The 14,013-nt window shown below is 42.2% G+C and overlaps 1 protein-coding gene across 3 annotated transcripts; it reads left to right on the top strand.

Moving 5' to 3' along the window:
* Window positions 1–271: 271 nt before the first annotated feature.
* On the top strand, window positions 272–13,645 carry LOC135368427 (E3 ubiquitin-protein ligase COP1-like). 3 transcript variants are annotated; one of them, XM_064601677.1, is made up of 21 exons: window positions 272–594; window positions 942–1,001; window positions 1,115–1,212; window positions 1,395–1,456; window positions 1,541–1,657; window positions 3,709–3,777; window positions 3,846–3,905; window positions 4,029–4,136; window positions 4,737–4,863; window positions 6,189–6,306; window positions 6,430–6,490; window positions 7,009–7,091; window positions 7,222–7,330; window positions 7,414–7,495; window positions 7,610–7,726; window positions 9,356–9,473; window positions 10,941–11,065; window positions 11,136–11,224; window positions 11,469–11,528; window positions 12,825–12,869; window positions 13,485–13,645. In XM_064601677.1, the coding sequence occupies exons 1-21, from the start codon at window positions 455–457 to the stop codon at window positions 13,500–13,502; spliced, it is 1,866 nt and encodes a 621-aa protein (XP_064457747.1). In that variant the 5' UTR covers window positions 272–454; the 3' UTR covers window positions 13,503–13,645. The 3 variants fall into 3 exon arrangements, with proteins under 3 accessions (XP_064457747.1, XP_064457745.1, XP_064457744.1); XM_064601675.1 differs by having other exon boundaries at window positions 1,538–1,657; window positions 6,192–6,306; XM_064601674.1 differs by having other exon boundaries at window positions 1,538–1,657.
* The last annotated feature ends 368 nt before the right edge of the window (window positions 13,646–14,013 follow it).

Here is a 14,013-nt window from a genome sequence, read left to right as displayed (position 1 = left end):
ACATGTCTTTCTCGAAAGAAAGGGAATGTTTTGAGTAATTTGGCTTGGTGGTTAGCATGTAGCATTAATTTTGCTGCAAAGGAAACTGACTTTTTTGAGGACTGAAGGATTGGATAAGATATAATATATGTCTCATATATGTAATAACAAACCAACTTAACTATACAACTATCTAATATATATAACTCGCAATTATCATCATCGAATATTTTTTGCTCCAACGAATCATTCCACAGCTCACCACAATGACTGGCGGCGCTGCGGAGCTCTCATTCTGTACGAGTTCTTTTTCTTGGTATGGTTGGTTGGTTGTTCGCTCACGATGGTGCTTTTCAGTGTTCGTGTTCTGAACAAATCACGTTGTCTTCCAGCAAGGCTGTGCGCGGAACAGTGAGATGAAGATTAAGCTTCATTGCAGATCGGTTGAGCGAGGCTTTGAATAAACTGCTGAAAGATGGCCTCGGTAAACAATACAAGGATGTCCCTCATGAGTACATCTTCGGAATCGAACCGCAGAGCAAGGAAAAGGCAGCAACCTACAGTGCTAAACGGCGTCAGTAACTCGTACGAAGACAGAAACACTGACTTTTTGTGGTACGTTTCACTGTCTGTAAGACGGATGTGATTTACAAGTCAAAGTGTATAGCGATAACATTGAAGCACTGTTGATAGTTTGGGTAGTTGGTAACGTGACATAGTAGATATTATGCAGCAAAAGGAGAGGGACACATATAGTCATCGTGTTGTGCCTTCCTCTATATGTGTCCCTGTCCTTTTGCTGCTTAATATCTACTAGATAACATTGAAACCGCGCTGCTATTCTTGTAACCGGAGTACGCGAAGGTGCCATCCCGTTACTTATACGTGGGGACATTGTTTCTTGACTGGTTTTTGAACGAGCGAAAGCAAAGTTAATGTTTTTTTGTCTTTTTCGTTTACAGTCCGATATGCTTTGATGTAATCGAAGAGGCACACATGACTCCGTGTGGTCATACGTTTTGGTGCGTAATCCTTTCCGTGATATATTACAATGATCCGCGTAATGCATTGCAGTGCCCGCTTTTACAGTACCGTCACTTTGCGCGAAGTTTTCACGCTTGCATTGTTTTTGCAGCTACAAATGTATAACTACGGGTCTGGAATACAACAACCGTTGTCCGAAGTGCAACTTTGTCATTGAGAAGAAAGAACAAGTTTATCCCAACTTTTTGCGTAAGTTCTCGTGTTTTGCAGAAAACAGTGATTTATTCAGACCCCCCTCAAATGTTTGGTGACGCCCCCCAAACTTTTGTAACTGTGTACCCCTACAAAGGGAGCCCCCCTCCCCCCGCTTGGGTTTCTATGTAAACCACTGTCAGGATAGACGTGTGGTCTTATTTTCTCTTGTCTTTCAGTCAATGAACTTATCACGAAATACAAACAAAAATTGGCAGATAAAAGGACGAAATCTCAGAGTGTAAGTAGCCCTTCCCCGTGTGTCGCAACTATCGCTTCTGATGTGGTGACGCTTATTCTGTTTTCTTGGTTTGCCTCGTAGCAGAACGAAGTTGCTTCAGAGTTGCACGAGCTAATGCTACAAGAAGCAGACAACTTGGACCTCACGGACGTCTACAGTATGCTCGAAATTCTTTCCCGTAAGAAACAGCAGTTGGAAGCGGTAAGTCTGATGCACTTGCAGTGTTCGTCATGTCGCACAAATTCTTTTACAATCTTGTTTCTGGGTTGTTTGTTCTGAATGAAATTTCTGTAAGTTGAAGACACAAAACTGCGTTTGGCCTATAGTACTCTCGAGTACAGCACTGCTCGGGCAAGGGAAGGGGCTTTATGGGCCTGAGCCCATGCATTGCTGGTCCTAGATCGGGATCAAGCCTGTGTTACTCCATTGTTGGTTAGCCACAGTCAACTTTTACAGCTCGCCTCACTGGGCCAGGCATCTAGAAATGGTCGGGCTTGGGCAGGGCGCAAGGTATGACGCCGTTGGGCCGTGCTCAGCGAGGAGGGGGGTGGGGAGTAAACCAAAGGAAGGCCAGGCCTGGACTCAAGAATGTGACCAGTGCAGTGCTGTGCTCTCAAGTCCTTGAGCTTTGAGTATCACGGCAGTTAAACCTTCTATCTCTCACGGATGGGAGATGTAGGGTGGCGCCACCACAGTGAGATTTATAAAGATGATTCGGCAGGTTCTTGTGTCAGCTGAAAAAACAAATACTTTGTCAAAGACATGGCTTACATTTTACGCGCACTTACTTTTTGTCACAGATAAAACATGTATGGTAAGTGATTGTTATCCATTCCCGGGAAGTCTGTTTCCAAGTGCAGCTATGAGTTGCATTGAAACAAGTCCCCACCAAGGCGATTGTAATTGGACTGTTAAATGGATTTTACATTGAGAATATTTGCCGCTTGCCCAAATGAGATCCCACGTGGACCACGGGCACATGTGCAAAATTTTTCATGCACCTGACAGAAAAATGTGCACCTCACCCTTGTTGTCGACATAATCCTACTGACACCATTAGTATGACAGACCAGAAGGAATGACGTTTGGGGACTGGTTTCGGTTTCGGCGCTTTGTTTTTCCTTCCATGCATAACAGCTTGACATGTCTCAGTTGACTTGATGTTCTGAAGGTCATTAGCACAGTAACCACAGTAACCGTGTTGCAAACAACAAGGGTTCCTAGAATTGTGAGTGCTGTTCTGCTCTAACAGGATACCTGTCTCACCACTATTTGGTTCAAAGTTAAAGTCCATTGTCACAGCCGTCCTTCTGTATGTATTTTGCAACCTTCACAAAATAAGTTTGGTTTGGTGTGTCCATGCATGCTTACCTACAGGGTGTTTTACCTAATTGTATTTAAAAAACCTACTTTTCAGAACACCTTGGGGTCAATGCTATTTATCTTGACTTATCTTTATACTCCTGAGCATTTTAAGAAATATAATTTTCAAGAAATTGAATTTTCTCAATTGATCTCCAAAAGTGTTCAAGTCAACCTCACATCCTTTTTAGGGAAGCATAAAGAGCACGTTGGATTTACCCCGTTGCATTCCCTACTAATTTGGTAGTAGCTGAAGAAAAAAAAACATTGTGGGACCATCGTCTTCAAGGCGCACAATTAGTCGGCTTGGCTCAGTTCTCCCTCAAGTTAATACAAGGTGCAGCGGCAGCAGAATCGTCACCTGCCCCTTTCTGTTTCCTCCTCGCTCTTCTTTCAGATAACTTTTGTGTTGGAACTATGCTGCCATGATCAGTAGTAGCTTGGGAAAGTAAAAGGGCAGGCACATGGCCTCCTTGCATCGCTCCTTTAAGAGATCTGAGCGTAGCCTGCAATTGTTTGTGCCTGGAAGTGACATTTTTCGTTTGTAATTATGGCACTTAATTGTAATCTGTTACAATTGGTGAAGTATGTGAAGTCAAATTAGTGAATATATTTAGCAGTGCAACTGAGTGAATTTGGCGTGCGCCTCCTGCTTCTGTAAAAAACGTGAGGTTGACTGGAGAAATTTTCGAGTTCAATTGGGAAAATTCAATCTCTCATGAATTAAATTTGATAAAGGTGCTTGGAAGTAATGGCAAAGTCTTGCCTGGGATAAATAACGTGGACTCCATAATGTTCAGACATGTAGATTTTTAATATGATTTTTTTATCACTGTAGATGTAACACTTACCACTCCTAACAGTAATAATTATGCCTGTGTTATTTTTAGGACTGCAAAGCTGCGAAGGTCCACCTTCTGAAAGAATTTTTACAACAAGTGCGTAAGCACAAACAAGAGGTAATACGTGTGTATTTGGCAGAACTTTGTGAAAACAATGGCTGACTTGATGGTTTCGTTTTGTTCAGCAAATGGATCAGCTTACTGTTGAACTCAATTTCATTGATGAGGACCTTAAAAGTGTGCAAGTAAGTTTTTATGCATTGTAATTGCCTCTTTAGTTGAGAGAGGGCAGTTATTTTCTATCATTGGTGTATTATGCGCTACAATATAACGGGATACAATCTATGAACCTTCATCAAACTGTGCAGGCAAATGAAAGTAGCAGCAGTTCTTCCATGCAAGGGTACAGCACAGTAGCATTGCAGCAAGACGGTTCAGGGGATGTAATGCAGGATGGATTCAATGGAAGCAAACATGTAAGCATTCAGAATACTTCAAAATCAGGATTTTCTTTCACATGGTGTCGTGTCTTTCAACGTGTCGTGCCGTCCCTCCTCTATCCCTTTCTTGGGTTCCGTTTTTTCACATAGTCGACAGGAGCTTCCCTCTTGTGTCCCATTTCGTAGCCGCTGGTCAGAGTGCCTTAGGCTTTCATGCCAAGCAACTCAAAAAGACTACTCCTTGACCAATGACAGGTACAAGCATGATTCGTGAGAGGAGAGCAGCTTAGTACGAAGACAAGGGGGGATGTAAAGAATTTCCTTTCTTTTGTTGAGGGGCTGCAGGTGTACCTGAACCCCGTTGACCCACTGATAAGTGTTACAAGGGAAGGTTTTTCCTACTAGAGGTCAGGGGCCCTGCGGGACAGAGAAAAAAAAAATGCAATCGGGTACAGGCATTTTTGGCAGGAGCACCATGTGCAAGAGTATAATTCGGAATTTCTCTGAACATGCCAGATTTTGAAAAAAATATTAGTCTGGTATTTATCGGCATTTTTCGACCAAAGTCGAAAATGCGGAACCTGACCTACGTGTAACGGAAATATGGTCTAAAATTGAACTCGTGTTTCATTTCAGGGCATGAAGCACCAGTGGTTGCAAAATACCCTGGTGTCTCGGCGTAAACGTGTCCACCTTCACTTTGATGATTTGGAGCAGTGCTACCTCACTGCACGATCTAGGGACCTAGACAGGCCATCGCCTGGTGAGCTTCTTCTCATTTGGTCTCAATGCGATAGAACCACCGTAGTTCATTGTTAATTGATAACAAATGTAAAATAATATAAGTATAGCCTTCTGAGGCTGTTGGTACTTAGCATTAGCTACTAGGTAAGTCAGGAGCTGTACAACATGATTGGAGAAGCTGTAAGAGCCATGCTTGCAAGCTCATGCCTGTTTTTTTTACTGTTAGTCAGTCAACGTTGTCGGATCCCTGTTGCAGCAGACATCGAATGCTTTGAAGGAACTGTAGTACTGCCCATGTATGACAGGGTACAAGGTGTGTGCAGATAACGTAGCCCCACATTTACGCACTAGCATGTAGCCTGCTTACCGTACGAACTACCGGTGGTGCATGGCGACACATTTATGTGATCGAAAACCAGGACAAAAATTGTGGTGACCAAATTCCTCACGAAAAAAAAAAAAAAAAGATAGGCACGCAAAACACTGCTGCTCTTTATGCATTTTGAATGGGGCGTGGTGGTCTCCGCACAGTTGCGACTAGCTACCGCTAGGGGGTGTCACCGGTGCAGAGACCGTAGCTAAACTGGTTGTGTTACAAATTCTCTCTGCCATATTAGTTCTTATGATCCAGCAGTGGCAGGAGTCAGTCTAGGCTGTACACGATGACTTATAATTGAGAGGTTTTTCGAGGTATTTGTTGTGTTGCTGCATTACACACTTGCTAACATTTTGACATAGAAGGCATCTTTACAAAGTTTCGTTGGTTATGTGAATTCATTGATTTACTATGAGCTAGAGTTAGGGTAGCACTAGAAGAGCACTGAGCAGTACCGAGGCACATTTAAAGAACGCAATGAAGGCAAGGACTGTCTACACAGAAACGGCGTTCCGCTGCAACTGAGTTGTGAGGAAAGCTTGCAGAACTCAGTATGCAACGGCTGATATGATTGCACGCTTTCCTTTATTTTATTTTATTTTGTTCATTTCATCTCAAAAGTGTGCCTGCTGCATGGCTACATCATTGAGTCAAGCATTTATCTTCTTTAAACTTGTTGCCAAATGATTAAACCCTGAGACAAGGAATACAGAGGCTATCACAAACACATTCTCTGCGTTTGTGATCGTCTCTCTGTTCCTTGTCTCATGGTTTCATCATTTTCATCATGTATCACCAGTTAGCCTGTGTTCTGACTCTCATTCATTGTTACCTAATGTCCTACACTTTACTAGGAATACGATATTTCGGAACTCGTATTGTGGTCGTTTAGTGAAGTGCGCACGAGTGCGTGTGAGGAACCCATTGGAAGGGACGTGTCTGTAACGGCCCTGTTTCCTTTTTGCCAGAAGGTTTAGAAGAGTTCACAGAGAGCCTGTCGAAGTTCACAAGATACAGTAGTATGCGTCCCCTTGCCACCTTGAATTATGCGAGTGACCTTCTAAACGGCACCAGCATTGTCTCGAGGTGAGTTTTGTTGTTCATAATTTCACCAACATGTTGTTTCGTGCTGCTTTTGCTCAATAGTTTAAAACCTTTGCATGCTCTTGACTGGTTGACTGTGCTTATAAAGGCTGCACTTCATTTCAGCATTGAATTTGACAAGGACAATGAGTTTTTTGCAATAGCTGGAGTCACAAAAAAGATAAAAGTAAGTGATTACATACTGCGCAGTTCTTGCCTCTTAAGATGAGCAAGTAAGGGGTGGTGTCTTTAGTATGCTTAGCAGAAGTAGCTGCCATCTTACTATTGTTCTTACGAAGAATGCAGTATGTTATAGTTCTCTCTCATTGTATTGTCCTGTGATGAACAATGCATGAGGCAGGTAAATGCAGCATTTTTGGCTGCTAGGTACCCCACGCATGGATGACTCAGGAAATATAGTAAAGCAACTCAGCATGCAAGCGAATATGCTTTGCAGCAGCTGTAGTGTGTATTGAAAGGCACGGGACCAGATAAGTCTAGTACACAACTTAAATATTTTTAGATATTAGCATTTATCAGGTTCAAGTGGGCTCAAGATTTTGCAACAGACCATATGATACTTTCATGTGTTTCTGTTTGTATATCTGTAAATTGAATGTGTTACTAATGTTGAGGTAGCTGAGATTCCTGCTTTACAAACTCTTGTGTACCATGTGTACAGTGAGTATTATCCTTCATTTACAGGTATTTGAGTATGCAACAGTGATTCAAGATATTGTGGACATACATTATCCTGTCAATGAGATGGTGTGTAATTCAAAAATTAGGTAAGGTTTGTTACGTGTTATTCTGATCTTACAACAAGTATACTGCAAGTCTTCAAAGAAACATGATAGAGTAGTATGTATGTTTTTTTAACTCCACGCATGTGCAAATTTCACCCTTTTCTACGTCTAGTTGTATCAGCTGGAGTTCCTACCACAAGGGGATGCTGGCCTCTAGTGATTACGAGGGGACAGTGACCATATGGGATGCATTTACTGGTCAGCGTATCAAAGTTTTTCAGGTTCTGAGTTACTCTAGACATTATAAACATTGTCGCGAGCCTGAGAGCTGAGTTTGGAACTTAGTCGCTTAATATTTCCTTAGGAGCACGAAAAGCGCTGCTGGAGCGTAGATTTCAACAAGGTCGACACAAAATTAATTGCATCGGGTTCTGATGATGCAAAAGGTGTGTACAGTTAGGCAGATATGCCTAATCTTGTCCTTGTATTGCTGCACTTGTTAACAGAATCCTAAAGTTGGAATAATTCCTCAGTGGCCTTTCTGTTTTTGTTACTTCCAGTGAAGTTGTGGTCTGTTGCCCAAGACCACTCAATAACGTCCTTGGAAGCCAAAGCGAATGTTTGCTGTGTCAAGTTTAACCCAGAGTCCAGATTCCACCTGGCATTGGGCTCTGCTGGTAATGTTGGTGATTTTGTTGTGTTACAAATATAATTAGTTCGGTCACAACAAATGTGCCAGAAGGACCCAACTGTATCAGCGTCGGTGATCAGTTAGCATTGTTAGGAAATGTGAACAAGTGAAAGTGAGCACCAGATTCTTGACAGAGTAGTTTCTTTGGAGATGCTACTGCATTTTAATGGTGACTTACAGCATTATTGATAGAGCCTGAATTTTTAGAGTTTTACCTGATTCTTCCCCGAATTTGCACCCCGAATTGAAGGTTGCCTCTTTAGGGTGAAACCCGATTTTTACCCGGCAAATTGCCCTCACTGGGATGTCTATAGGAATGCACTGACTTACTTGTTTGGCAGTAAATGCAGTTCCATCACAGTTTGCACCAAACCAGTACAGTTGGTTTGAGTAACTGAGCCCGATTTCTCCCCGAATTTAGCATACTGGAAGTTTTTTTCACCCGAATTCACACGAATTTAGTGCACATGTTTATTTACCCGATTTTTACCCCCCCCCCCCCACCCCCGAATTTTTGAAAAAATATTTCCCGAAAACTTCAGGCTCTAATTATTGACAAGTAGTCTACAGCGATTGTCGTGCGAGTCTGCTCTCAAAGCAAAGGAGAAGGCCGGGCTTGGTCCAATTATAGAAGAACGTTTAGTCTACATGGCGTGGATCGACAAACAAAAGGCACGAGGTCCTACAGCATCTCGCTTATATACAGAAGAACAAGAAAAACATAGATATACAATTCATGTTTAATCCTGCCGTTTGAGCACTTTCGAGCAAGTCTCCTGCGAACTCCGGCCCCATCCTGTTCATCACTCCTGGGGCAGTCAAGTCGCATGATCCCACCAGGAGCCGACCAGGAGCCGACCACGAGCCGACCAGGAGCCGATCAGGTTACACTGGTTGTGTCTGGGTGGCATTGCGAGGAAACAGTCCCAATCGTAACAGTAGCATTTTCACCACCATGATGCCTTTAGTTTGTGTATTCCATATTTCTCTCATAACCTTCACAGTAGTTCAGAAATCATGGCACAGTTCTTTGTGCCAGTGTTTTGGGATGTTGTATTGACTCTGTCACTGTTGTGTGCAATCGGGTGGCAACATCTGTGCCACAGTTTCCATTGGTGTCTACTAATATTCTGGCAAGCGTTCTGCAAGCGCCTTGCTTGCATGCAAGATACCACAAAGCACTTTGTGGTGTGTGCTTCTACGTCTGTTGTTTTCCTTCATGCTGTTTTCCCACAGCATGTTAGCTGCCACGTGTCACATTTTTCATTCTGATCCGATGTCAGTAAGGCAGTATTAGTCATGTTTTTAGTAATGTGATTTGTTGTCATTGCTGTCATCATTGTTATTGTCCCCTGAAAAGAGCTTATCCGCTGTGAATGTGCCTCCACTACTCTAATGCCAGTTGACACTGTAGGTATTCTAAACAAATAAGTAGTATCTCATTTCACCCACTACACCAGCTGGCTATGGTTGCACAGTCCCTTAAGCAGTACATAGGTACTGCAAACACAAGCAAAATATATAAATTACATTGCAGCATCCTATTGTACGTTACTTTAATGGCCATAACTCAAAGGGACAACAGAATGCGGAAAAATTCAATTTTCTTTTTCAGATCACTGCGTTCACTATTATGACTTGAGGAATACAAAGCAGCCTCTAGGTGTGTTCAAAGGTCACAAAAAAGCAGTGTCTTACGTCAAGTTTTTGAATCCCACAGAATTGGTGTCTGCGTAAGTGCCTTTTCCATTTTTGCTTTTCCTTCAGTTCCTTGTAGAGATCGTTCATGATATCTGGAACATAAACTCATATTTGCAGTCGGACAGCTTTTGCATTGTGGTATCAAAACTTCAAACCAGGACCTTTCAAATTAAGATATTTGAAATGGTTCTTGCTTCAGTGAAATGGTTCATGCCTCTTCTTTTTATTTATTTATTTATTTATTTATTTATTTTGGTTATACGTTGAGGGACCACAAGGGTCATTACACAACAGGGTTTTTACATCCTTCTCTGGTACTTAAGGCATATAAAGCCATTCAAAATGAACAATTACATGCCAACTGGCATATGATCACTAAGGTCCTCGGTTCTCCGCGATTACGCGAAATTTCGCGGAATTCGGAATTAGTCGCGGAATCCTTCGTTTGGCACAGAATTTCACAGAATCCCTTACTTTTAGAGGTGTGCGGATATTCGCGTTCTCGAATTCGAATCGAAATCGAATATCAGTCACTCGAAGTATTCGATTCGCTAATCGAATATCCAATATTAGGGTTTCCAGATGTTCAACTATCCGCGGAATACGAACGAGACCTCCCGAAAGTGGGCTTCACCCGACATCTCCCTGCATGAGGTGAAGCCTGCTTTACGAAATTGTCCATGCTGCAGGACCAACACAGACAGATTGTAGTTAGCCCAAGTTTATTGCGCATACTTTGCCTGAGGAAGGGGCAGCAATGCTCCCGTGTGCAGTTTAGCGTTGGCAGAGGGGTATTTTGATTTGATCTCTAGGAAGTTGCGTTCAAAAAGTTAAGACTCTTAAATAATGCCTACAGCCCAGGGTGTCCTAAAGATGTAACTTCCCCAGGGCATGTATTGTAAATTACTTCCTATAAAGTTCCTATAAACTCTGTAAATGCTGAGAGATCTTTCAGCAGGCATAAAATGATTGCAGGCAACAGACTGCATCAGAGGAGAACACAAGATATCATGTACGTAATGTTGAGCCACAGCAGTGCTTTGAATCTGCAATTTTATAAAATATTTTTTGTTCCCACATTATCCAAGAAAATAAAGCGTTTCCTGTTTCAAGCAGCCGTTGACTGCTCGCCGCGGAAAATCGCGGAATTTACAAGTCAGTGCCGCGGAATTTTGAATTTGGCGCAGCAGAAAACCGAATGCCTTAATGATCATGAGCAAAATTGGGTATAAGAAAAGTCTGTCTATGCTGTGTCCTTTGCTTGTATGGTAGATAACTTAACATGCACATGAGAAATGTGCCTAGAATGACATGTTGACAAAAGTGCAGCCCGAAACAATTTTCCTACATTTTTTTATGTGCATGAACCTGGAGGTTTGAAGATAGGTGGTTTCTGACGTAATAATACAACTTTTTTTGGGTCTTATGTATGGGTTATCTGCATTGTCTGCTGTAACAGAACTTAGCTGGTATACAAGCTAGTTTTATTATATTTACAGATCAACAGATAGCCAGCTGAAGATGTGGAACATCAACAATCCCAGCTGCTTACGTTCGTTCAAAGGTCATCTCAATGAAAAGAATTTTGTTGGATTGGCTACTGATGGGGACTATGTAGCCTGTGGTATGTACATCATACTTGGAAATTTGGGAATACTTCAACAGTTGCGTACCAACATTGTACTTTGTTGCAGGCAGCGAAAACAATGCATTGTACATCTATTACAAAGGGCTGTCTAAACAAGTGCTTACCTTCAAGTTTGATGTCGTACGCAATATTCTGGTGAGTCTGCATCCTTTCCAGACTAATATCATTCGTAAACTAAACGCAGTTCGCTGATGCAGCCGTTCTTTAAAGCTGGCCAATGGCCATGTATTGTGCTGTACTGAACTGCACTGAGATTGTACTGAATGGCAAAGAAGATAAAACCCCAAGACAAGGAGAACTAGGGTTTTTATCTTCGTTTGTTACCGTGCACTGGTCCGCCTGCCGCTGTTGCACTGAACTAGTCTGTTTCCCTGTTTAGGAAAAAGACAAGAAAGAAGAAGATACCAATGAATTTGTTAGTGCAGTTTGCTGGAGAATGGTGCGTATAACATTTCACCACTGCTTTTGATGAGAATTGCTGCGAAAATCGAACTGTATTTAAGTTCCTAGGGTAGGGCCATATTTTCCCGCAAATCAGTTTCAAAACTTTGTTTTGTCATTCTTTAGAATGTGGTATTGAGATAGCTGCAATGCTTCTGTTGAACTACTATATTTTTGAGTGCAGAGAGAGAAGTGTTTGGACCGGAGCAATGGAAGCCTTACTGAGGATAACATTGAGAAACTGCTGCTTAAATGTAACGAGCGATACAATTGTGGTTGGACAATACAAATGAAGTCTTTGAGAGTTGCATTAACTCGGCTTTTGTTTCTTGTAAGGTGACCACAAAGTAATAGTAACTAGGTTCAGTGGATCGGGGCAGATCACCTCGAAGGTTTTGTTGTGTGACCTCACAAAAATGTGCAGGGTGTTTATTTTTAGCCTCTACAGAATTTGTATTTAAAAAAAGCTATGAGAGCAGCATAGATGTCGTTTTTGCAGTCGAGTTCTATGGCCAGGTGGACATCCTCTCGAAGAAAGTGTGAAACAACTAGATCATTAATTACCTAATATTCATTAATTAATGTTTTAATTACGGGGTTTCAGGCAAAAGCGTGAGTAAGCAGATTGAGACACTATCCTAGTTGCAAGCCAGTTCACGTTTAAAAAACCCTGAGACACGCGTGTGCATTAAAATATCCATCCCCGAATTTTGATATGGAATTGAGCCGAAACCGGAACCAGGAATGCAGGGAGTACAGCGTTCATTTCACGTCCAAGAACTACGTGATTTGGAGCAATGGGGGTGGTTGGAGTAGGTGCCGCTCAGCTCGCCAGATAAACCGTTTTCCGGCCCAGATAAGCCTCTGTCGGCGAGGGCGATGCGCTCCTCAGGCTTCCTTTTTCGGTTTCGGCTTATTTGCATACCGAAATTTAGCGATGGATATTTCATGGCACACGCTCTTTTCTTGATTTTTAAAAGATAGAATGGATTTCAACGAAGATTGTCTCCCGTTCTGTTATCTCGCTTTTGCCCGAAATTCCCTAATTACAGAATTAATGAATTTCAGGTAATTAGTCATCTTGTAGTTACATACTCTCTTTAGGGGATGTCCGCCTGGCATTAGAACTCGAATGCAAAAATGACATCTATGCTGCTCTCGTAGCAATTTTTTTATAAAAACTCTGTAAATGCTAAATAAAGAAAACCACCCTGTACCCGGTATAAATTTTGTGATTGTTTTTGTTCTTCAGTGCCTTGTTACCTGTGTGTTATTGTAATCCCCTTCATTGCAGGGATCAAGTGTAGTTGTTGCAGCTAATAGTCAAGGCACCATAAAGGTATTACAAATCTGATTTTACTCATCTCAAGGGGGTGGGGGAATTTATAAAAACCTCTGTACGTTCTATGTTGGGCGTAGCGATTCTGGGACTCCGATATGTGTTCTTGTAACTGCAAAGAAAGCTCTGTCATGTCTACAGTGTGCGCTAACCTCAAAGTAATTCAGGGTCTCAAAAAAAGAGGAAAAAGTCACCGGCTCAATAATGCTAGGAGTTTTCCAGATGGATTGTGTCGCAAGACGTTCTGGATACTAATAAATGTGGATTATTTCTGCCGAGATTAACAAAACTTTATCATAGAGATAAAATACGTTGAGCAGCATTCTCAAGTAAACAGTAGTACAGCGTTGCCTTGTTCTTACAACATTGTTATGTTATAATATTGAGGCTTCAGGGAGAACTCCCAAATGAGTAGATATTGGAAAAGAAACCAAAATATAGATGTCACCACTAAATCAGTAACAGTGGAAACAGTGGCTGATAGGTCAGCATACACACTACATTATCCTTTCAGTTTCTAATTATTCAGTGTTTACGCACGTGGAGAGCATGGTGCCTTCACCCTGCATGTCATATCAACCTGATAGCAAGTGGTCTTTTGGTCTGTGTTTCTAGGTCTTGGAGATGGTGTGAAGATTGCATCAGCTTATTGTGCTGCAAGGATTAATTTATACATCTTTGTACTCCACGGGGAATCATCTTTGTACCCCCGATTGCCATGAACTGTGTTAGGCAGACTAATGTTGCATCTTCTGAATAAACTTATTCTGTTAACATCTCTGCACTTAAGTGACAAAAAATTAAGACCAGCAAAACAGGGTTGGTGCACGATTCCCCCCCCCCCCCCCCCCCCCCGATTTAAACTGCCACGTCCCAAACAACCGGCTCATCCCCACTGACGCTATGGTGGTTTTGTCAGATACTTCTAGGTAGGGTGCTCATGGAACGGTGAGTACCGACAAACAGGGCCCGTAGAGCTCACCATTGATGAGATCACCTTGACTAGATACAGACGGCTCAACCCCTAAATGGGTCACAGTTTATGCCCAACGAAGTCCTCCCTTCCCTTTTGAAACACTAACTACGCAGAGACTGCCACTGGGGAATTTGGACGGGGGAGTCGTGCTACGCCCCAACATAGGCT

Source organism: Ornithodoros turicata, chromosome 9 (genome assembly GCF_037126465.1).
Source record: "Ornithodoros turicata isolate Travis chromosome 9, ASM3712646v1, whole genome shotgun sequence".
In the NCBI taxonomy this organism is placed as follows: Eukaryota; Metazoa; Arthropoda; class Arachnida; order Ixodida; family Argasidae; genus Ornithodoros; species Ornithodoros turicata.
Note: the sequence above shows the minus strand (reverse complement) of the source record. Positions and strands in the feature narration are given on the sequence as shown.

Bases quoted from the DNA above. Each gene is read 5' to 3' on its own strand.
- LOC135368427 (XM_064601674.1), top strand. From the start codon at position 455: ATGGCCTCGGTAAACAATACAAGGATGTCCCTCATGAGTACATCTTCG. The intron at 6,307-6,429 runs GTGAGTTTTGTT...ACTTCATTTCAG, and splicing joins GGCACCAGCATTGTCTCGAG to CATTGAATTTGACAAGGACA. The intron at 7,496-7,609 runs GTGTGTACAGTT...TGTTACTTCCAG, and splicing joins GGGTTCTGATGATGCAAAAG to TGAAGTTGTGGTCTGTTGCC.